Genomic DNA, 26,265 nt, shown 5'->3' on the forward strand with positions numbered 1-26,265 from the left:
ACCTAACAGCATGGATTGACAATTTTTACATCTCTTCTGCATTATATCTAGGCATAATATGGTGAGTTAGGATATAGTATCAGACTGGATTACACTATATAATGGTCAGAAAAGTGACTCAGATCACCAGATCATTACATTTATTTTTGCAAATATGCTGTTAAATTCACTGACAAAAGAACAAAAACACATTTTGCTATAGTGACAATGGTAGCACTATCTGAAAATCGATTTTTCCACTCCTATTTATGCTTTATCATAAGCAATTTCCCCAAAAAAACTAATTTGGAAGTTCCTTTATATGCTACAACAAACTTATTCTGATGAACTGAAAGTCATTCCAGCACAACACAATTGATTTTGACACACCCAGCATTAGGATTTGATTTCAAAGTCTAGGATTACGGTGTCCTTCTTTTTTTATTCCAGGGACAGATACAATTCACTTTAAAAAAATAGTTTTAAATTACGAAAATTTATCAAAATCTTAAAGTTTAAATGTTTAAAGACTGTATTAGTAAAGACCAAGGCTAGCATAATCACACTTGTAAGGTACTTAACAACTAATGGAATTAAGAGGGGATACACCTGTTTAACTAGGCAATGGGATTTGTTAGGCATTTAAGTTTTCTGTTTTCAAACACTGAGAAGAATTCCTGGTACTCACTTAAAACTTAATAGTTTGGTTAAGAAGAACATCAGAAAAAATATGAAGTAAAATTCTAAATATATGTGCCTAAAGCGAGGCACATGCATCTATTTGTATTTGGAAATTCGAGTAAAATGATTTTCTAGTGAGCTCTACATGCTCGGTTCTCAATGGTTTAATAGGAATTGTGCTGTCCTTAGCATTTCTTGAAATCAGGTCACTTGTGTGGAAGAATAAAGCTGTAAGTACCGAACTTCAGGCAATCATTTTGGAAAATGTATCTTAACTTTATTTTGATGTCTCCCTAGCTCCAATTAAAGTATTAGAAGTAAAATTCTGGTACTAGTGAAGATAGTAAAAAGTATCTTAGACTTTCACAGGTTTAAGATTTCATTCAATAATATACAACAAAGACAGCAATCAAGATAACTTCTTTTAAAACTCCATCACTTAAAGCTATATTGTAATACTAGATATTTATGTAGTGTTGCAGAAAGAACTCTTCTGATATCAACCATATATGAAAATTTTACGGTCCACAAATGAAATAAAATAAGAATCATTTATATGCTAGTTAATGTTTAGTTGACCTGGGCTTAACATAAATTCCATTGAGATGAGACACAGTTTTTCTCTAAGGATCAATCCTGTTTTAAACTTCCATTCACAGTCTTCCTGCAACACAATTTTTTAAGTTATAAAACTGGGAGCATAACATCCATGAGTTGATTTCATTGCATTTCACCTCATCCCCACAGTATTTATTCACAAAGCAAAACCAGTATTCAGAATGAACCATTCTTAACATAATTTACATGGTTTTACAAGACTACAAAAAGGTACAACCCTCTCCTGGTTTTAATTTGATAAATATTTGGTACAAAAATAAAAAATAAAATATGCAATATCATAAAGCTGGGAAAGCTAATATTATGTTTGCAGTTTTCTTTTCATGATAATGGTATTGTAACTCTTTTTAATGGGAATGCATTGTCAGATCCATAAGGTATACATAAAACATACATTCTCTAAAAATGAGAAAAGAATATCTTGGGAAATAATATCTTTTGAAATTGCCATAAACCCAGTACAGGTTACTGAGGAGATTTGGTTAGTTTATGGCAATTATAGGAACAACTTATGGTTTAACAGGGGAATTCAACTGATTGTCAGCCCTGCTCCTGCACTATTGCTATGGCTTTTATGACTTAATTTGATCTATTCTTTATTTGCACCAATGTAAATAAGAGCAGAAATCCTTTTTCACCGCACCTGCTAAGATTTGAATCGCAGTAGTGATACCTCATCAGTGGTAAATCACCATTGTTTATTAGTGCCAACCAGATCGGACACACTGCTTAGTGACAGATAAACAGCTGTACCATTAGGAAGGCAGAAAATATTGTATCTAGGTTGTTATGGCCTGCTGTAAATTAAGAAAATGATCAACTGCTGCCAAAGATGAAATCTCTGTCGATATGAATGAGGAAAACCTGCTAAAGTGAAGCTTATTTCTCCACAGAGAAAGACACTGAAGGGCAGTGATTTATAGGAGGACGGATACAGTATAGGAAGAAACATTATTACTCATACTTTTTTTCTATGCACTTGGATCATGCTTTATCCAAGATAATTTACTGCAGATAAATAGACCATGGTTATAGAATAACAACAGAAACATGAAATAAGTACTACTGGAATCAATAGATCTGTATGCTAATAGATAATGATCTTTGAAGCCTAATTATGCTATAAGCCAAAATATACCATTCCTACTAAATAAACTACAGCAAGGCTTGGCAGTTAGCTTTGGTGAATTCACTCAGTGCTTTTCCCAAGAGAATCTATGATAGGCCTCATACCATTTAGATCAAGTGATGGTAAGATCAGAGAATATGTTTTGTCTCTTCTAAGCAAGCGTGAAAAACAAGGTGCTCTTGTACTGGATAGAAATGAGGTTAAATCTTTTTTTTTAATAAAAAAAACCAAAATCACAACAACATAGAAGTGTGTTTCCAGGCTGTTTTCACAGAATGGTAGAATGGCTTGAGTTGGAAGGGACCTTAAAGATCATCTGGTTCCACCTCCCCTCACCATGAGAAGGGACACCTCCCACTGGACAAGGTTGCTCAAAATCTCATTCAGCCTGGTCTGGAATGCTTCTGGGGATGAGGCATCCACAACTTCCCTGGGCAACCCATTCCAGTGTCTCACCACTCTCACAGCAAAGAACTTCTTCGTAATGTCTTCACAATATCATAGAATCATAGAATGGCTTAAGCTGGAAGGGACCTTAGAGATCATTTTAATCCAGCCTCCCTGCCGCGAGGGACACCACCTCTTGACTAGACCAGGCAACACATGGGGACCAAATGGGAATCGAACCCGCGACCTTAGCGTTGTTAGTGCCACACTCAACTGACTGAGCTAACTGGCCCCCTAAATCTACCGTGCTATAGTTTAAAACCATTGTCCCTTGTCCTATTACCACATGCCCATATGAAAAGTCTCTCTCCAGCTTTCCTGTAGGCCCTTTTCAGGTGCTATATTTTTATAATAATTTTCTAAATTCTTTAATGTTTGGTCTTATGATTCAGTTATCAGACTATTTCCTCTTTTCTACAAGTTTTATTTTATTTATGGTACTGCAGTACTCCAAGTTCACTGAGTCTCTGTGTATAAGATTAATGGGCAGCAGATGTGGTATTGGTAGCACATAAAATGACTCACATTTTTGTTTGTGTTGCTGAGGTTTTTATAACAGCTACAAAAAAAAGCTCTAACCGAAATATTGATAGAAAAATATCTCCTGAAAAATATAATTTCCCTGAAATGCAACTGATTGTTGACTCTTAAAACTCTGTTTCAAAGAAAAAAATGCATTAAATATGGCCAGGCAGTATTAAAACAGTTCATTATTTTTAAAACAGAATGTTTTAATCCTGTTTTTCAAATCTTTAACTTATGTCTAAATTTTCCAAGTGTATCATAGAACATATACATAAAATTTACAATATATATGTGATATAATAACAGTATAAACACTTGAAATTCACAATCAAAAGGAAACATTCTAATGCAATAAAACAATGCTTTCATATATTTTTGTTAGAACCTGACATGTTCCAATTTTGTTCCAAATTGAAAAAAAGGACTGCATTTCTGCTCCCTACCTGCCTCTGATGAGTATTTTTTGCTCCCATAATAGTAGAATGACTAACTTGAAATCTCTTCTTTTTGTCTTGAAATACTTTCATGCAAGATATTTTAAAAAATAATTTGGACTTTCCAGAGCTATCCCAGAAAAAGTCAATTTATTCAGGTAAGCAAACAAGAAAATAAAAGTGGCATAGAAAATTGAGCTCTGTATATTCCTTAATTAGTTATCAAGCCAATACCTTAGAAAAAACCAAATCTTATAAAGGTAATTAATTACCTTTGTATTGAAATTTAATGAATTTTGGCCATTCTGTTTCATGTATATCAATTGTTCCTATATGAGTTGACAAGTAATAACATTGTAATTCAGTTTGCATATATGAAATATTTTTGTTTTAAAGCCTTTGAAAATACCTTGATCTGAAAAATAATGAAAAATGGAAATGAAATAGATATTTAAGTGCATTTTTGGGGGCTTGGACAGAATAAAGAGGTTCAATTTTAGGACATAGGTGGGCTTGTAGCTGATCTGAATTACTAGGAGTTCGGGGCAGAACTAGAAAAAAATTTCAGGGAGACAGAACAAGACTGGGAAAATATCCAAGTTAAAACTCAAGCAGAGTTGAAGCTAGGCTGAGGAACAAAGAGGACACAATCAAGAGGAAGAAGAGCACAAGACCAAGCCAGGAGCAAAGCAGAACACGGTAGAAGGAAGGAACTGAAGTTAAATTGAAAGAGAAGTTACTACCGAGCTGTAAGAAAGGGAAGAAAGCCCATAAGCTGTCACCATGGCTGGATTCACCCATCTCTCAGAAGAACCTGTCTTTGTAGCAGCAGTGCAAGCCCTTTTTCACACAGGCTAGGGGACATTAGTAATAAAATCAGGGGTGGAGCCACTGCTTAAATTGTGACAGATCAAACTCTGTGCATTCCGTACTACTGTTTTCTTCTGTATATATAGCATATTTCTAACCTGGGTAACTACCCTCATTTATTTCCAGTTTCTATGATCAGATTACTACCCTTGATCATCCTGAGAGGTTCTCTGGTGAGAAAATAAATTCAGTGCCTATTAAAATTGTCTGGGTTGTGTGCTGCGGTAGAAAATATTTTAATCTACCTGTATAGAAATCTGTGATAGTTAATGCTACTTTTAGCTAGTTTTGAAAGGATGATCTAGAAATGAGAGACTCCAACGCACTCTCCAACTTCTCCAAACAAAAATTCAATATATTCAAACATATTGAAAATTCTGAATTTATAATTCTGAAAATAATAGAAATATTACATGCAGCATGTATGCTGCCTAAATAAAGGTTTAAAGTCCAGCTTTGCAACAAACTTGATGTAAATGATGAAGATTAGAAAATGGATTTAAGTGATAGACTATAATAATTAGCATCATCCTCACAATGGTGAAGACTGCTTAAATTCCCTAAGGCAGAAAGGTACAGTGATAGCTATTATAAAATAGACTCTCTCCAAATATACCTTTACTATGAATTTGATGTTTTGGTGTTTGTTTTCATAATGCTTTTAGCAGGCAGTACTACACATAGCAAAATGCCTTTTAGGGACACTCAAATCTTACCATACTAACCATTAAAAGGGGTGAGGAGAACACGTGTGTTCATCACAGTCAGACAGAAAACACTGATCTGACAAAACTGCAATAATAGATTTTGTTCAAGATTTTGTTCAAAGGGAAAATATTGCAAATCAAAGATGCAAAAATCTTATAAGCACAATCATCTCTGACCTTCTATCTTTAAAGCAGGAGTGAGGTTTAGCCAAAGGAATAAAAAATACGTTTTGTTAACCCTATATCTATGTGCAATAAGCCCAGTATTGTTTTAGTGCAGACACTAGTGGATAATTTAAAACAACTGCAGAGATATACACTGATGATTCAACTCCATCTGACCTCATACAACCTATTTCTTACTTTCATTGCAATCCTACTGTTTCATAAGACTACTCATGTGGAAAGGAGCATTTCTGCGATTTTGAAAATTATCTGAACTGATAAATCTAACATCATCAAACAAATCCTACACAAGCATTTTCATAGAGATCAAACAGCATGAGAACAATGTCATACAATGTCTGGGAAAATATACTTTTGTATTCTTTGTATTCTTTAAAGTAGCACTACCTTATAGGACTGGAAGACACGTCAGGGTCATGGGCAGTCACCTGACCAATCACAGAGTTAATAGCAGCATTTTCATGAACTTCCAGTAAGTAAGTAGGTGATGAAAAGACTGGTGGCTCATCAGCATCCTCTACTACAATTTTTACCGTTGCTGTATCCTTGAATGGTCCTCCACTGATGAAGCGAGGATCAATATGAATGTTGGCTGCTTCTACCTTCAGAGTATAGGATTTTTTGGTCTCAAAGTCCAGTGGCTGTTAAGAATGACAAAGACAAATGTCTTTTACCAATGGCCACAGAGGAAGAACAAGCGAATATAATGCTGATGAATGAAAGTCGTGTGCATGTAAGCACATTCAGTGAGTTTTAATGAAATCACTTCTCACTCCCAGAAATCCAACCTGCAAATTTTCTAGGCATGTGTTGACATCTGTTTATTAACCAGCCTCAGAGAAAACAAGACTCTTTTTATTTTCTTATTTTTCACAAGAAATTTAGCAAAATTTCTCCCTCTCATGAATTATAACATTACAATTACATATCAGATAAATACTACAAATTTGTTGGTGATGACGTGACTTGCATACTAATCATGCACTTTGTTAGTTGGAGATAAGGAAAAAATTATACTAGCTCCACAAAGAATAAATATTTTATTACTTTCTAGAACAACGTGAGAAATGCAAAGAACTAGCAATTATTACATGTTGGACACATGAGGCATTATGTGGAAAAATGTTGAGTTAATCATATAAGGAAGTACTTCTATATTATTTCACTTCAGGTATCCCTGCATTTCAGTTTATAAGGGTAAATGAGGTAGACATCTCTCAGGAATTTCTTAAACCTGTAGCAATTATTTTTTATTTTTTTTTCAGAGAGAGAAACATGAAACCGATTATTCTATCAATATACCTGCCATGTCACCATTGTTTTTACTATTTTACGGTTCCATATTAAAACATAAACGAAGAAAACACAGTGGGTTTAAAGGAATGAAATACCAAATAAACCCCAAATCTGTAACACTCCTGAATATTAGAATTTTTCATTATAGGAGATTCAAATTTGTGTCTTGAAGCACATCAGTATATTCACTATATAATTCTCTTGTGTCTCACAACGATTCAAATTTCAAAGATGCAAATTGCTAAGCATCGGAAAGATATTAAGATTTGCATTACAATGTCCCAGGGATAAAAAGAAAAGGACATAGAAACTCTGGATCTGCAATGCAAATACCAGCAAGAGCACAAATAGGAACCTTCAGAAAGTCTGCCAAAGTCTTCAATATGTATACTTTCAAATGTTGTTGATTTTTTTCAGGTGTGAATCAAGTTCTAATGGGATTTGCTCTTTCTCACAAATTCTAGTAAACATGAGAAAATCTTGGTTCTTTAGCACCTCTTAAATTAGTAAGCTTTTGTAATTATGAATGGTGATTTATAAATCAGCATATTCACAATTTGCCAATCATGGCTCCTATATCATTTCTTCAACTGCTTTTCATATGCTTTACAGAAATGACAGCACCCCAATACATTTAGTCATGCTTATTCAGAATATCATATTGAAAATTTACTCTGCATTGTCTAAAACCCACGAATTCATGCTAGAGAAAATCTGCTGGTGAACAGTAGCCTCCATACATCATCTCCTGTAGCAGAACCAAAATAATTATTGCAGTCAAAATTAATATATGAAACAACACTATGTTAGTGTTTCGGTTATGAAATAAAGCCAAGGGAACTGGGGCAAAAGGCTAATTGCCTTAGTTTACAAAAGAGGCCACAGCATATAATAAATAACAGGAAGGAAGATCAAGGATGTGTATCATAATTTTCTCTGTAGGAAAACAGAACTAAATTTAGATAATGTACATCATTTCATTATACTTCTAGAGTTCTGACCTATTCACAGAGAAAAAGAAAATATAAACTTTTGACAGGTACTCTGCTTGACCTCTTTAATTACAGATACAAGTTAAATATTAATTGTTTTCTCATTGGATTCTTGTTTTTCTCTGGAACCCCATCTTTTGGTTTGGTGGGGTTTTTTTGTTGTTTGGATTTGTGTCTTTTATTTTTTTAAAAAAGATTAATTTAGAGTGCTATACACTACATATCTGAACCCTTCTTTTTCAGAACACAGCGTGAGAATCCTGCCTCTTCTTCCCCCCAAAATAATACAAATTAAATCTGCAAATAATATTTTGTTAAGATTATTAGCCAGGTTTTGGTTTAGATATGTTGTCTCTCCCCATATATCTGTAAATAATTGGGTTGTCCTTCTGTTGGGTATATTCAAATATCTCATTTTGCATATATCAAGACTGTACAAGCATACAAAAGGTAACAGAATTGTAGCCTTCTTTAGGACTTGAATTTGGCACTTTCCATGTGACGCCGTACTGATCTCCTTGAGAAGGTTCACTGAGATCATTGAGCAAAAAGAGTTCAATATGAGACGAGGTGGAAGACTGTCTCTCACATATCAGGTGATTTCAGTAATACACTGTGATTTTCTTTGTTTTTTCTCTGAACAGAATATAACTAGCTATACCACATACCAAATAATAGAGAAAAGGTATTTGATGAATATTCAGCCAAGATTTTACGGAAGGTTACACCACCAACAAATCAGATTCCAATCTACTCTTCTCCTTCGGAAATGAGGAAGAAAAACCTATACGATTTGACCAGCTGAAAGCCCAGATAAGATTAACACAGTCTCAGCACTGAAATACTTCCATGGTTGTCTCCCCAACTGTCACCTAAACAGCAGTTTTGAGGGACATGGCTAATAACATCAATTTTTTATCACATCACTAGCTTGACTCCTCATTCACAGATAAAAGAATCTTAGAAATCAAGCATTTTGTCACAGAGTAAAGTCTGGCTGAGTAGTTGTATTTTTTAAGTAGAGATATTTACCTTTCTCACTCTAATAATGCCATCCTGTGTTTGGGCATCTGTAGTAATTTCAAAGAAATCCATTCCATCTCCTTCAATAATATCATAGGATGATTTAGCATTTTCTCCAGTATCCAGGTCATTTGCTTTCACTCTTCCTATTGGTTCACCAAGAGCAACATCTTCCATTACTGAGAAATGATACAGACCTTGCAAATAAGAGGAAAAGACTAAACATTACACCTGATTCCAGTATCTTTTCTGTGCTTTTTATTCGTTTGTATTTTCCCAATGAAAACTCTTGAGATGTGGAACTGATATAAACCACATTTACACAATTTATTTACGGAAAGCAGCACGTGTTCCTTACATAGCGATATTCAGTTTACTGTATGTGAATGCTCTTTTCATGAGAGTACTGTCCTGCTTCTTCCTTGCAGGGATGCTTACTGTTAGCAAACATAAAAATTAAGCCACTTGCAACACTGGAAGCATGCAACGCCCTCTCCTGCAGACACTGTTGAACTTACCACTGAACTTCAACTTTTACTCTGTAGAAAACTGTTCTAATACTTTAAAGATACCTTAAACCATTTTAGATCTTTACTATTTTTTTGACCCTTTTAATTTGATTTGGTTTTGTTTCTTTAATCTCTTCCACCTGCATTTTCTGTTAAGAAACTAATTAAGAAACATTCAAGGGAAGTCCCAAAACTTATGTTGTAGAGGAAACAATAACTTTTCATAGTAAACATTACTATATTTAATATTTGGTTGTAGGGTTAGACTAAAATCCATTAGATAGTGCTATTCAAGAAGTGTCAAAAATGTATTTAGAACTTGATTATTTGGGGTAATCATTTTATTAAGAGAAAACTCAAACCAGCAATTTTATTATTTTATTTTCTAGTTCTCAGAAGTACTCTGAAAAATAGCAGAAACATGAATGCTTTACATCACAAAGTGTTCATGGAGTGTTCATTTTTTTACCTCCTGGTAATTTACACTTGTTGAAGTTATGGTTAATACAAGATCTAATCAACTGCTGTGCTACCTGGTGGTTAAAATAGTCAAAAGGAAGTCAAGGTTAGCAGATGAGACCATTAAAATAGTTTTTGATACAGGGTTATAGACTTGTTCTTTTTCTGTTCTCACAGTTGTTCCAACTCAATGTGCAGCTTTTGAGGTCTGGTACAGCTAGCAGGTGGTTTTTTTTAAAAAAATAGTTCTGGAGTTGTTGCTTAAACTGTTTGAAGGCTGACTGCACTAGCAACAGCTGAAAGTAGTCTGGAAACTGAGGAATTCACAAATACCTATATTAGCTACACACATAGTTTATCCCCAAACGCTTCTTTTTCTTTAACATTGCTAGGCTAAATTATTACAGATAATTTGGAGATCATCAAGATTCCTCAAGAACATTCATAATGCCTCACATACAGCAAGCAGCCAAAGCAATCAAGTGCCTCTGGAGACTAAATTATGTGTTCATAATTTATGCTGGTGTCCACGCTTTGTGGTTTGAGTCTCCAGACACAGTTGATTGCATTTTTAAGTTGATATTTTTCTCTCAGATTTATTATAGAATCATAGAAATCACAGAACAAATCAGATTGGAAAAGACCCTTGGGATCATCGAGTCCAACCCTTAATCCTCCACTACAAGTTCACCCCTCAACCATATTATTAAGATAATTTACAAAATATTGTAAAAACATAATATGATGCTGCTGACTCCTTTACATAAAATGCTTTTAAGAAGTATGAGTTGTCCTTTCCAGATGTCATAGTGCAGAGGTGACCAAAAATTCACATTATGCATCTTTGAAAATCCTTGATTTTCACAGCAGTGCACGGTTGTTCTCAGTACAATCCTATGGTAAACTGCCAGGTTAAAAACTTCTGTGACTTAGAAAATGCCTCTAAAATTATTTCAAAGAGATCACAGAAGTAGTGAAAGTTCATCTTTTTCATTTTGAAAACCCAGGAGGCCAACTCTCTTTCAAATCAAACCATAAATATACATTTCTGTCCTGGCTGGAAACAATAAACCGATAAAACATACCGCTTTCTGAGTTCATTACAATTTATTGTGAAAGCAGCATGTATTACATCTTATGAATTTCTATTTCGTTCTGGTTAGGCTTTATTGTAAGTTTGATCCCTTCTTATTTTCCTTTCCAGGCAAATGCAAACCGTGCTTCAACAGTGTAAAAAAATGTTAGACTCGATCAGCTCTTGTACAAGGCCAAAGTCTTGACTGATCTCTAATACGAGGCAGAATGCTATGAATACTTAGCTTAAAAAGGCGGAATTTGGAATAACATCAACTTAAAATATTTACTACGACTCATCCTTATTAAACACAATACGTCTATATAATACAAAAGTATATATGTGCAGGGCTCTTTCTAGTGCAGTTGCATAATGGTCAGTGTTGTAACAGAGTTGTTCCTAGACGGTAGCTTTAATTATGCTCTGGAATGCCTTAGCTATAACAGCTTCAAAGACAGCAGCTCTTTGCTGAAGGAAAATTACATTTTTCATAGAGAAAATACATTTGGGGGATCTGTGATGCAGTCTCCCTTGTGCTACCCAGTCACTGCGTCAATGTACCCAAACTACAGGAGAACAAACGGGTAAACTGCACAGGGGAAGGATGGTTTCACCCTCATATGCACTCCCCCCATGCTTCCTCCTCCAGCAAAGGTACAAATTCGTACCAGCTGTGTCGCTGATTTTCTGACCAGCTTTTTTTCTTCCTGTCAGGTAAAGGCTTTTTGAGACAGAAAGTGCTGATACAAATATAAAAGCCAGGTAAGCTGGCAAAAGTAGATCTGTAGCCACCAAGTTACAGCTGCAGGTATAAAAGGAATGACCCTCTGCGTTCTGGTGATACGGTTCAGTCAGGGGTCTCAACTATAGATATTTGCATTTTTAGGGAAATACATTGGAAAACACTATGATACAAATGCATGTAGTGCAACGAGATATGAAGTAAAAAAATTATGCATTTCTTACTTTACAATGACCTTTTATTGTGCACAGAGTACTTATCTGTTAAAACTCACTAAATAAGGTAATAAAATATATATTTTGCAAATAAGCTTTTATCTATGCTTATTTATTGTATATTTTTTCTCTATATCTGTATGTGCATTTTCTAGGCTACAGGAGAGTGTCACATGCAGAGTACTAGGACAAACCCATTTCACTCTTTGCGTCTTCTAACAGTGCAAAAGTGGAATTCCAGTCTTACATATGTGTAAAAGGATGGATTTTACATCAGCTGCATAAGTACCTTGTTAGAAAAACACGCTTCTAAGAAAGCAAATACGATACAATGTCTAGATGTGAACATTCTCCAGCTGCAGAAAAGACTCTCAACACCATACAATTTTAGTTTTTCAGAACAAGTTAGATAAAAAGGTAAGTTTTTAATAATGTATTAGACTGCACCTGTTCCAAATAAAATCAATCCAGTCATTATGCTCTTCCTTCTCCTTTTTCTTTCTTTTTGTCTTCATCTTTGAAATAGACTACAAAGCCTGAAGAGAATCTCAGCAGGATGCCAAATCATTTTAACCTAACCCAGCAAGATATCCATTGGCACCACAGTAGTAAATATGGATTTTGAATTAAAGATCAACAATTATTGAGACTCCAGACTTATTTTCTTTATTTTCTTCACTATTACCTAATTAGTCAAGCCTTTATTTCTTTTATCAGGTATATATGTCTTTTACTGGCGGTATCACTTGACTGCATTGGATAGAAGTACATATAACAGCAACCAGAACTAGGACTCAGATATAACTGCACTGAAAACAAATAAATATATGAAAAAAAAGTCTCCAAACCCTTTAGTGTGTATGTTAGAAGGGTAACAACAAAGACAGAGAGCTGTGGATGTCATTCCCTCTTTCCTAAGCTCTTAATCAGGCAGAGGGCTATTAATCTTTCTCTAGCAGTAGCTACATATTTTTAAATTAGATTATGAAGTCATGCAATATGATGATGATAAAAAGAAAAAAGATTGATAAAAAACCCCAAAGCACTATATTACTTTCTTGTACAGCAGAAGGCATACACATAATGGCACTTACTCTGTGCAAACTTAGGAGGATTGTCATTAACATCAGTGAGTGTAATTGTCACTGTCGTAGTTCCAGAGAGGCCACCCATATGTCCTCCCATGTCCTTTGCTTGGATGACCACGAAGTATTCTTCTTTGGCTTCTCTGTCCATGTTGGGAAGAGCTGTTTTGATTATAGCTACAACAAGGGAGGGGAAAAAAAGTCAAGTACAGACCCAAATTTAGTTATGCGGCTATTTTTAGGGATATATGTAAATATCAGCATAAATATTGAACTGCTAAAGGTCCAGTTAAACTCTTTCCTAATATCAAGGGTAAAGACAATGTTGAGATTTTCAAAAAAGTGTATTAGATGTCATCTACCTTGATTTAATTAAAACTACAATGAAATTGTGGTCCAAAACACAAGAATTATTCATTCTGTGATACATATTAATTTTAAGAATTCTTTCATGAGAAACTTTTTAACTTCTGTCCTACCACCTATAGAAATCCATCACTTCCCCACAGAATTCAGAAACAGAAAACCACATAGTAAACTTAACCTGTGAAAGCTGTTAAACATATCTGTCAGATTGTTTAAAATATTTTAAAACCAAAACCACTATTTCATCTGCTCTTGTATATAATGCAGGCTCCAGTTGTTCCCTTAAGTCCGAAACTGAGTGCCTAAACTTGTACTGACAGTATCTCTTTCCGTTTGTCTTTCAGCACAGTAACCAGCAACACAAACTCCTGAAGTCAATCCATCGTTCCTGCTTTAAGAAGGTGACCTGGTGCACAATGATCTCAGTAAGCTGCTGTCATCTACTTTATTAGGTTAGAAGTTTTTAAAGAGAGAAGTAAAATGAGCTGTAGTATATCAAAATATAAAATGTCAGTGTGCTAGCAGGAAGATAGCAGCGAGGGACAGTCCAGTTAAATATGGGGGCAGATCCACTGCAATCTCTTTTAGATTTGATGGCCCTCCAACAGGACAAACACTAAAATCTCTTTTTTTCTTTCCAAAACTTCTCCATCTATAATGTGCTATTATATTGACAACATTCGATATGGAAAGTGAAACACTAAATGTTTAATGGTGGATTTAAATGGTGTTCATCACAGTCTAGTAATGTCCAGCATAATAATAAAAAAGATGCAATTGAGACTAAGAGAGTTATGCATAGAGAATTGCAGGTGTATTTTTTTGTTCTTTTGCTTTATTCATTAGTTCTCAGGCTGGGATCACAGGAAATGCTTTCAATCTATTTTTAGAAAACAATTCAAGTTCACCAAATACTAATACACATACAGCACACAGAACATTAACTCACTGAGCATTCAACCTGCTCTACTTCAATTCAACCCAGAAACAAATCAAGAATAAAAACGTAATCACTTTCAGCATGCTGTGATGGATGAAAATGATATGTGCCAAAAAAAAGAGTAGTTTAAAAGCGAGGGATGAGAATTACTGTAAACTAATGTAAGGCAGGTAGATGCTTGTTGGAAGGCTATATTCAGAACAGTTATCAATGGCTTACTGTCAAAGTGGATAGATGGATGAAGTAGTTCATAGGTTTTGTTCTGCTTCTAGCATCATTCAATATTTCCTGAATGATGGAAGACAGGAAGAACTTATCAATCCTTTCAGACGACAGAAAGTTGGGAGCCATTGCAAGTACTGGAAGAACAGGATTAGAGTTCAAAACAATTGTGTCAAATTTGGTAGTCTAAAACCACAGAATACAGCTCAATTTGGCAAGTCAAAAGTATTTTGTGGGGGTGAAACAATTAATACAATAGGGCAGGTGACTCACAAGACAGAAAAGAATGTGGGGTCAAAATGAGCTGAATATGAGTCAACAACATTTTGCTGGTAAGAGTGCCCAAACATTCCCTGGTATGCTATCTAGTATGTTAGATGGAAGAACTATGGAATAATCCTTCCAGAATAATTACTCATAGTGGTAAGGCTGCAGCTGGAATGTTGTGTCCAGCTTTAAAAAGAAGAATTGATTATATAGTTAGAGAAGTATGAGAAAAGACTTCACAGCCAAATACACAAAAATTACTGGGAGCTACTCGCCCTTTTCCACTGAGGATAAGAGAAGAAATAAAGGCCTAAAATACAAACTACAAAATGGGTTTAAATTGCAGCAAGAGAGATTTCAGTTAAACATTAGGGGAACACTTTCTAGAAGGTAAGTACAGACAGAAGGATGCCTGTAGAATTTGTAGTATTTCTATTACCAGAATGTTTTAAGAACCTATCAGACAACTGTGTGTGGAGAATGAGAAGGGATAAACCTGATCCTTTTTTGAGGCATTCTCACTCGAGGTCCTGTCCCTCCATATTGTTTAAGATAAGGCTTTATCTACATGTGCGCTAAAATATTTCACAAACCTTAGTCATGGGAAAACATTCAATGGACATGCAGTACAACCACCGCACAGATACCTGCATCATAATTTGGCTATGGATCCTCTCAGTAAATCTGGAAACATCAAGAAGCAGACTGGAAGGTGAAGAAACAAAGTAGCAATCCATTTTTTCCGAAGAATGAAAACACCCCCAATATTGGAAGTAACAACTTTTTTTTTTTTTTTCCCGGCTGAGTTGCTTTTCCTAAACAGCTACTGGTGTCACACTGCTCAATAGAAAATAAAACAGCTGCGATATGGGATTTACTTTTACAGTGGTCCTAAATGCACACACTGAGCAATCTGCACAATCTGCCTCGCAACTTGAATCGTTTAAAATGCACCCCTGTGGACTACTTTCAAAAACCCATTTGGAAGAATATACACGGTCTCACTCTGAAAAAGATCAGGGGAGAAGCAGCGGCATGTCAGAGGCTATAGCTGATGAAGAATAAGAGAGAGCAAAAGGAACAATAGAAATAAGGTCTGTTTTGCACTTTTCACTTTCCTCCCCGTCTTTTTAAAGACCTCTTTATGGTACCACCATAAAGCTACACATAATAATAATTGAGAACATGGAACAAAACCAAGCAAGCACTATGCAAAATTGGAATCTGGCCCTGAAAAGCCTTTCTTAAGCATCTCATTCATCTCACACATTTTGATGAAGACCGTTATTGCAACTTGCATACTTTGGAAATTTTCCTTCTTCGTTTTGGAAGAGCTAAGTAATTGCTCTGATCTTCCTTCCATGTTAAAATCTTGGTGGACACTCTTATTAAATATAACAGTCATTTAGGACCCAAACTCCTGAAAAATCAATCTTGCAATTTCTTCAAAGCCTCATGAGATACATTCTTTATACTCCCATGAGGCACACTGATTTCAGTGATGTTTTAGAGATCCATAAAAAAGGTTCACTTGGAGATCTGTGGAAAACCCATACCATAATACTTAAAAAATGAACAGATCACAACTTTCTTGAAAATTAAAAAAAAATCTACTACTTTGATGATGTGACACAGGATTACAGATCCACTATTTTTAATTCAAATTACCCTTCATAAAAATCATAAGCTTTTAAATAAAAAACTATTCTCGTTTCGTATTTAGTTCTAAATCTTAGGATTTTTATTTTACCAGGACAAGAAAAACATCTGCAGTGTCTAGCAAAGTTGGCCAACTTTCCAGAAAAATGATCATATACAGTTGCCTGAACTACAGTCAGATGTAGATATATTTCAAAGCTAATTTCATTAGCCACAGTAAAAATAAACACTAGGTAAGGAATGAATGCTATGTTATACCATTTTATGTGGACTAATTCTATGTCATTTTTTTATCTTTAAGAGAGAATCTAACAATGTGCGTATTTCCTTACCATGTTGCTTTCTTTAAATTACGGGGAAGATGGCGTTGCCTGTCTTTCTGCTAAACTGAGAGGTGAAGGCTGAATATAAATTTATTAATTCTCTTGTTTCTTGTGTAACCTAAAATCTATTGTACTTTTTTTTCAGCACATAGTACTTCAATTCTTGTGTTTTCCGATCTTGTTTTCATTCTGAAGTAGACCGTGCAAGTTTGCATTGTGTGTAAATTAAAATTGTATGTATTCTGCTTGAAGAATATCATGCAGGATATGACTGGGTAACATCTATTATAATACTGCCTTTTGATTTCAGATGAATTTGTATCTGTGTTTTATAGCATGGTTAAAATCTGTCACCTCTACTTAGCAGCTATTCCCTTTTCCCTGGAACCACGTTTCACTAGCGCAATGAAAGGATCATCCTCTCACTAACTGAGAATAAATGCAGTAAACAAACATTCTGCACTGCATTTACGACCTTGCTTCCTTATGACTTTATTTGTAATGATCCTCTAATACCTGTAATTATACTAGACACTTTACAGAAAGTAGCTTTGGATTCCTTTTCAAATGCTTTCCAACTCTAACTGTGTAGTTCAAATTCCTCTCTCTAACTCAGTCTCACTAAGCACAATTTTATTTAGATACGTAGCCCCTGTTTTCCTACTCAGCATGAGGAAAATGGTGAAGTCCTAACTATCTCACTAGCTTTCTAAATTGTAGAGGTATTGCTCTGAAATGCAAGAAATGTGTGGTATCAGCTTTTTTGTTACGAGTATTTATTAGATAAACTCTAGAAGCAGAAATTACTTTTTTCCAAATGCCACTGTCTTGATCTTAAGCCACTTATCTTTACCAACTACAGACCATCATAACTCTTTTCAAGTGTCTCTGCAGTGATTTTGTACTTCCTTTATTAATCAGAAAAGACAGCTCTTGCTGCTACTGAAGGACCCAGTCCTACATACCTTATCTGTAATAGTTGCACTTTATACTGCTAAGTAAAAAGAACCGTAGAACTGACCCTCAGGTCTGCCACAGTAGAGGTTTGTCAGTACACCTCTCTCTCCTTAATGGGCTGTCACCAAGACAACTCTCAGAATCACCAAAGAATCTCTGTACAAACACCTTAATGCAACTCCTAAGGCTGCACAGTACGCTCAGTACACAATGACAAGAAAAGGCCTACACTGAAAATATACTGCTTTCAGCATTGTGCCTAAGTGCATCAAATGCTGACAAGACAAAGCTGAAGGTGTTGTAATGGCAGTGACCAAGTATAAACTCCAAAAATTCTTGCTTGTGCTGGAGTAAAATCTGCTGCCTCGGGAATGTTGCTATGGACCTTCCTTCTGCAAGCTGCTGCACACACCTGATGCCTTCTCTGGGAAAGCAGTTCCTACACATCCCTTGCTAAGACAGAACACCTACTCATTCCAGTTCAGGACTTTTAAAACTATTTCAGTTAAAAGCTTAGTTAACTCTAAGTCTGTAGTAATTGCCAAGGATATCAGAGCAGCACTAGTTAATAAAATGAGCTAGAAAGTAGCAGGTCAATCCAGGCCCTGACTTATGTTGAACAAGTTCTTTCTTTACACTAATCTCATGAGGGTTTAAAACTAAACTGTTTAGAAACTGAACTATTTAGAAAGGCTCTGTTGAACATGAGTTAGTTCTGTTCCTATCAGCTCATTACTTTCCCCTTACAGTTGCAGATTACTTCCTGTATCAGAACTGTTTTCCCATCTTGCTCTAGTTCGAATATGTTACCTTGTAATTTTAACATGAGTAATTACAGAAACAATCCCCGTGCCTCTCTTTTATTAATACCTCTCAAATATTTGTGCAATGATTTCATATCCTTCTTTAATCACCTCTTATCCAGTTTATACAAATTAAGTTCAATCCATCTTTCATTATGAATAATATTCTTCTCACCTTGGCTACCCTGCTTTGAACTTTCCTCTGTATTTCAGTAGTCTTTTTTTTACAATGATGAGTCACACGTAATATTGTGAGGGCAGCCTGTGCTACCATTGATATGCACCCTTCCTAATAAACTGGACATTAATAGCCAGAATAGAAGAAATAGTCTGTAACATCATTAAAATGCCTGTAGCTCAAAAGTTGCTGTCATTTATCCTTTCTCTACCTTGTTTTGTTGTTCTGCTGGACTGTATTTCAAAGTCCAGATGGAGGTAGATAATAGACTGCAAAGTAAAATAAGAGATTCAAACCTGACTACTGCTGAATGCCGTTTTCATTCCTCCTAGGCCTACTCATTTTTGTTCTGATTTCAGAACCACAGGGTTCAACATTCTGGTCCAGAGAGGGCCATATAATAAATCATTAAAAGCTCTGTTGATTAAAGCATATGCACTTTCACCTGAAAGTTAAAGCTAGGTATAGGAAAAAAAATCAATTATACATTCTCCAAAGAAATATCCACATTCTATTAGAAGAGTCTTTAGTTTTTCTAGGTCTCCTGACTCTTTTATTCATCTTAACTTTACTAATGTGAACTTTAGCTTTCTAACAAATCACAGAATCATAGAAATAGTTTGGGTTGGAAGGGACCTTAAAGATCATCTAGCTCAAATCCTCTGCCATGTGCAGGGACACCTTCCACTAGACTAGGTTGCTCAAAGCCCCGTCCAGCCTGGCCTTGAACACTTCCAGGGAGGGAGCATCTACAACGTCTCTGGGCAACCTGCTCCAGTGCCTCACCACCCTCACAGTAAAGATTTTCTTCCTAATATCTAATGTAAAATTCTGCACTTTAAGTTTGAAAACCTTACTCCAAGTCCTATCATGACACTCCCTGGTCTTTGCCTTTCTTTCCTGTAGCTTTCTTTAAGTAGCAGAAGGCCAACAAGGTCTCTCAGGAGCCTTCTCTTAGCGAGGCTGAACGACTCCCAGTTCTCACAGCCTGTCCTCATAGGGGATGTGCTGCAGCTCTCTGATTGTCTTTGTGGTCCACCTCCATGTCTTTCCTAGGCTGGGGCCTCAGAGCTGGACACAGTACTCCAGGTGGGGTCTCACCAGAGTAAAGCAGAAGGAAAGAATCACCTCCCTTGACCTGCTAGCCACGCTTCGTTTGATGCAGCCCACGATGTGATTGGCCTTCAGGGCTGTGAGAACATATTGCCGGCTCATATTCATAACATCTGAACTCGATCTTAAATGTGTTTTCCAACCTAAATGATTCTATGATTCAGTTTTTCATCCACCAGTACCCCCAAGTTCTTTTCCACAGGGCTGCTCTCAATCCACCATATACAAGATGGCAGTATGGAAAATCTATTCTTTTTCAAACAGAGTAAGGGTTTCTGCTTAAATAATACAATGTGTTTTCCAGTGCAGTAGGGCTCTTGGTGTAATTTGCCTTGTTCATGTAACCATAATTCAGGTATGTGTAGGAGTGACATTATTTAAGTTCATGTGAAATGTAAATAAGTCAGACACAGCTGAAAATGTATTTTCTCCACTGTTCCTATATTGCAGAACAGTGTCACTTCATATTAAGTTCCATTATGATAATCTCATTTTAAAGCTGACAGTCGTGACTTAATATCCTTAAAAAAGCTTAAAATTGAAAAGTGTACTTCAATTACTTTTAGCAGTCTTAAGGAACCTCCTTCCCCAGCATTTTGACTGTCACCATTTGGATTACGAGAGAATACATATATACTTTCGTTACTAATCTAACGTCACCACACAGTAAGTTTATCCTCTTGTAGACAATCTGAATTTCAGTCTTTGTATTGCATTATTTATGTTTACTGTCCATCCAACAAACCAGTGGTCATATTAAAACTCACCTCTGAAAAGTGAAACATATTCACAACAGGCCATCAATAAAGCATTAACCTAAGCAATATTCAGTGCACTGAATGAAAAATAACCTCTGAAATACCTTTGTTCGTGTGTCCATAACTCATACAGAAGAACTTACTAACTAGAAATGCAGAAGCGTATGCATTTTTTATCTAAGGTAATGGAAAATTATTGTTTTACAGGTCATTTACCAGTACTTATTTCTGTACACCCAGCATTATAGAATTGCTTCAGCAAGGAAGTTGAGGGCAATATCAGAGTTTGAACCAAGAGTGGGATTCAGATAAGGACTACGACTTGCTAATGTCAAGTTAGTAGGAACAAAAAAGCAAAAGATTAAGCAATGGCTTTTCCCACGTTCACCCTCAGATGCAGCAACCCTTTCCACCGCAGCCACAAAGCCATATCCTATATGTTTGCTCCCTCTTTTTGTTCAGAATACTACAGAAGAGAGAGGAACCAGGAGACTGGGACTGTTCCTGATGGTCAGCTCTCAGCAAACCATTCAAACAGAACAGTAAGGTCAGACAACCTTTAGTGTAAGCCAGGAAATGGAAAATATTATAGGCAGTACAGCCTGTCTATGGCTGCCCTGGTGCCGGTATCTACACAGATCTAAATTTAGTCTTCATTTCTAATAAAGTTAATAACAGGCCAGTCATCTAGAAAAACTGTAAGGATATCAGCTCTAAGTAGCTATACTTTTAATAACATTTGATATGCTCCCATGAATGACAGAAAATACCTACAATCTGAAGTGGATCACATCAACATAGTCCACTTCTTAAAACAGTGATTCCATTTTGGGAAGGATACAATTCCAGACACAATATCTGTGTTCAGAAACAATTATGTTTCAGATTAATTAGAAAGGCTATGAGTTTAGTAGAGTCACTAATGAAACACAACCCCAGAGAAAAAATAGCTATACACATCCACAGTCACTCCCTCCAAAAAAAAAAACCCAAGCAAAGAACAACCACAATGTAAACCCTAAAATATCTACTATGCTTGGAGGATCACCTTCAGGTGTGATTTGTTTGGGATAAGACAATACTACACCTGGCTGTTCTGCTTTGCTTTGTATACGGTCACAAACTACTGTGACAAACAACTTCCAACATGAAAATGTTCACTGAGGTTCTCGATTACTGCATACAAATGTGTAAGATAATGTGGTTTCCTGGCCTAGTTACTAAGATGAAACAGATATTAGCTGTGATGGTTCACATTGCTAAGGTTGGATAAATATAAAGAAACAAACAAAGATCTATATATTTTTTACTTGCTTTGGATATTATTTTTTTTCTTAAAACAAACCTTCCACTCTACCTGTCCACGGCAACAGCACTACTGTTCAAATTATATAGCTGCTAAAGTAGCGTGCATGTTGTATGCGCCACTGCCTCTAGAAGCTGAAATACACAGTGCCACAAGCTACTGCAAAATTGTAGCTATCTTAGCATAATACTATTGGCATTTTGAGACTGCAGAGAACGACCCATAAAACTTTCTCTGATATGTAATAAACATTATCATACCCTTGCTCCAAAACTCTGGTATTACCAAGAAAGTCTGCTAGATAGCTCCTTACATTTTCTGAAATCAAAACTTCTCTTCAGAAGAACCACAAACATAAGGCTGCTGGGTTTTAGAGCAACTTTTTCACTCTGTACAATATGTGGCTGCAGCTTCTACGTGACTGCCTGCATTTGGCTTTCTTAATTAGACTCTTACGTATATGTATTGTTAACATATCCTAAAGAAATGTCTACACAATTTACCATTAAGTATGGCTAAGATTTCTCGAAGTGAATGGAAATACTTCTCAGACACAAGAGCAAATTCTGCAAATTTTACAACATTACAAAACAATGGATATGTCCACCTGATTATCGCAGAAACAACTGCGTACTCTGAATTTAACAAAGTACTCGCTGGGTAGCTGTAAGAGTAGTACGGTGGCTACACTATAACTGAAGGCCATTACATAGAGATAGTAAAGAAACAGAGGACAGTCTCAGTGCATAAACTGATTTGGTTGTAATGTTCTTGAGAAGAACATAATTGGTATCTCCCATAGATCTAGAAAAGTAGGGAATCTGAAACCACTTATTCAGAAGCAGCTCCATAATATGAAGCCACTTAGTCAGGGACTGTGGCAAAGCTGCAGTTGAATTGTTTGTGATTAAATTCCCTTTAGAAACTAACATGTCATTTGCATGGTAACTGAACAGCTACTCAAAGGGATATTTGTTACTGGAAATGAAGACAGGAGAGGGAATTTAATGATTTTCATTATTTTCAGCTTCACTAAAAAACTTTCGAGTTTCCTCTGGCTTTGAGGACAAAAGAAATCACTTTCTTAGGTGATGAATTGTTACTTCATTGGATTAAGTATAAGATTTTGGTGCAATACAAATAACAAACCTAAAATTAAACAATTTTTACATTTGGAATATTTCTTTTAGGCTATTTTTCTGTGAAAGAAGTGAAAAATCTGTGTAGGTGGAGAATACACTTCTTCGCTCCTCTTGTGAAAGTTGATGTGTTCCCCTGCTAAAGCACTAACTTTCCCTAGTAAAAACTGAGAAAGATCCTACAGTTGATTCCCCTCTTATTAAGACAGTTAAGTCATTACTGCATGCAATAATTAGTAGTATTAAAGAGAACCAAATCATACTTGATGGTCATGGGTCTGTTCAGAGTTCTATTTCCACTTGACTTGTGGCAAATCAGCCAGCATGAACTTAGGGGCTTCATTAATAATACTCATGACATATTTATTTTTGAAACAAGCTACTGTTTCTTTATCATGCTGTGCTAGTGTTATTCTTTGTAAAACTCTATTTTATATGCCACAGAAAATAAAATACTGAATCACATTCCAAAGAGTGTTTTCACATTTAGAATAGCTGTCCTTCAACCAGAAGAAAATACTTTAATGGATTAATCCATTAATCCATTAATATTTATTGACCTATACTGTTTACTTAAAGTCCCTGCAAGTTAGATTCCCCATCTAGGAAAGGGAAATAATTTTCCCTATGCAATTCCACCAGAAAAAATTAAAGAACTTTGGACTATAGGGAGTCTAAGAATTCTTACTACTGCTGAGACAATTTAGCGCAGTTGATCTATCAAAAGCATCCTTCAGTAATTTCTCCTAGCATTTGTTTCCTAATTTTGTTAATCTGCCTCAGGACAAGAATTTTTTACTCCTGCTTTACTCCTTTAGGGTCATACAAATTCAGGTGGTTTTTTGTATGTTTTAAAATGAGTTATAGCTTTCTCCTCCTTAAGAGATCACAGCTGCTTGACTCATAGTGATTAAAAACTATTAAGAAGTGAAACAATATAAGAAATAATATCAATTCACTTTAAAAATCACTTCTCAGACATAGCCAAATGAATTTGCTCCAAGTACGACATGTACAGAAAACAAGAGGGAACGGATTTATTGGTACTTCTTTCAGATGCCTTTCAAGACTTTAAAACCACAGAGGAATAAAGTCATCCTAAATGCATTCTAATAAAACTTCATCCGAACGCTCAGTATCATGTTCTTTCTTTTCCCTGATCCATCCAATCAAGAAAGAAAAATAACTTTTAATGAAAACACACACACTGTATTCACTAAAATTTCCAAGCAAAACTATCTTTAATTGGAAATACTATAGTCTCAAATTGAAAATTAAATTATGCTCATTAAATTCCTCATGCCAAATCTTTCAATCCCTACTCAGTTAAAAGTCACACGGCACTTGCACTACCTTCAGTTTTGCTTCAGTAACTTCTGTAATATTGGCATCACCATTACTTATGTTATCATTAATGCAGATTTTTATTTGTCTTTTCACTGATCCAACTCTGATGCAATACAAGTGAGACACGTGTTACAGCTTGGTACTGACAGACAAGCTCCCTGCTTGAGTGTATTACGTGAAATACACAAGAGGCATGGTCCCTTGTGTCACTGTAACCCAGAGATTCATATTCAGAGTCACTTACCTGTATGTGGCTCAACAGAAAAGTAAGGCTGTCCTTCCAGAATGCTGTAAACCAGCTTGGCACTATTTCCATAAACTGGATCATCTGCATCTGTAGCTGTTACTTTAGTGACAAAGGTACCTAAATAAAGAGAACACGCACAGTTAATGTTTACACATGTACTAGAAATTTGCATAACTTATTAAAAAATAATTTGAAACAAAATTTAATTTCCTTGTGAGTTATAGGACAATAATAAAAGAAGAAAAAACATCAGTTAACAACTCAGAACATTTCTTGTGTAACACAAACAAAACATTTTCCTTCAAGATGATACACACCAGTAGACTAAATTTCTGGGTAAAACAAAAGCCTTTTTAGCTGTATTATTTAAGGTTTCTTTGTAGGATGCATTTTAAAGGTATTGGATAGATCCATGTAGACTTCAATCATTTGCAAAGGAATCATATCAAAGGGATACGAAATACAAGGTTAATAACACCATATAATATGTTGCATTTAAGATTTGCAAAATCACATTTGAAAGAACCTTGCCAAGTTACAGAGGCTGTATAGAAGAGCAATAATAAAAAGGCTTCTTTTCTCTTCCTTTGGCTTGCAGCCATAATAATGGTTTGATGTGGCCACAGTGACAGAGTTAGGACAACATCTATTGTCTCTGAAATGAGTCTCTGCCGCTGAGGGGGCCATTGTCTAGCCAGAGTTATAAATTCCATACTCTGACCAAAAAAATTTAGGAAATTACCCTTTTTATTCCTTAGGTACCATAGCACTTGCCATTTCTGTAAAAAGCAAAATCAAATGAAATTGAGTCAGTTACATTAAGCTTGCTGCAAAGACAATTTTTTTGGTTGGTTTAAAAATATAATGATGACATTAATTAGGCTAACAATAAAGAGTATATCTACAGAGGGAGAGAAAGCAAGAGTAGGGGAGAGAGGTTAAGGGCTGAATTATGTTTCTTACATTCAGAAAGATAAAGAATTATAGTATTCACCAAAATACCCCCACGTGCTGGACATGCCAGTAAAAATATCCTCCTCTTCCTTCTCACACTTTCTGTGCTACTGAATCCAAACTACACATCACTTCAGGACAAGAACAGCAAACTAATGGGGGGGAGAGATCCCTTTGGCATGTCCTTGCACTGTGCTCTCTTCTCTCCTTTTTCTGTATGGCACATCGCTGCTACGGCTTTGGGCAGTTTTGTGCATTACAGTACGTGCACATTATTTAGAGGAATGTTTCCATATTTAGAGATAATTTGTGTATCACCCAGTAGCTCCCATTTCACGCTTTCCTACCTGGGCACTTCAAACAACAGGGCAAGATATGAGGCTAGCAGGACGTGGGGGCATCTAGAGGGCTGGATAACGCTTTGCATACAGAGAGGAAGTTCTGCAGTGCCTGAAGCTGCGGCAGGTTAGCTGCATGGGAATAATGGGATAATTCCCAGGGAAGGGGACATGGGTTGCAGAAATACACTGCTCTAGAGAAAACAAAATGCCTATGGCTTTTCCTGGTCATTTATTTTGGCTACCGGAGTAAATTTATCCATTCTCATAGGGGAAGAACATCAACAAAGGAAGCAGATCAGCTGGCTGTCATGCAAGCTCTGTCATGGCCCCACCTGGCAAGCAAGCGCCTCACCAGCAACTCTCCTGCTGTTCA

General features: G+C 35.8%; 1 protein-coding gene across 1 annotated transcript in view; it reads right to left on the reverse strand.

The window, feature by feature from the left end:
- LOC104273782 (cadherin-8-like) overlaps positions 1 to 26,265 on the reverse strand; it is a gene marked incomplete at its 3' end in the record, with an annotated part of 49,551 nt that overhangs the window by 1,123 nt on the left and 22,163 nt on the right. Inside the window, exons 4-7 of the mRNA XM_009869213.1 lie at positions 24,595 to 24,714; positions 12,982 to 13,149; positions 8,897 to 9,084; positions 5,964 to 6,217 (exon numbers count right to left, since the gene is read on the reverse strand). Of these exons, the coding sequence (XP_009867515.1) occupies positions 5,964 to 6,217; positions 8,897 to 9,084; positions 12,982 to 13,149; positions 24,595 to 24,714 (730 nt within the window). The remainder of the gene's footprint in view (positions 1 to 5,963; positions 6,218 to 8,896; positions 9,085 to 12,981; positions 13,150 to 24,594; positions 24,715 to 26,265) is intronic.

This window comes from Apaloderma vittatum, unplaced genomic scaffold (assembly GCF_000703405.1).
Source record: "Apaloderma vittatum isolate BGI_N311 unplaced genomic scaffold, ASM70340v1 scaffold14095, whole genome shotgun sequence".
NCBI classification, from domain to species: Eukaryota; Metazoa; Chordata; class Aves; order Trogoniformes; family Trogonidae; genus Apaloderma; species Apaloderma vittatum.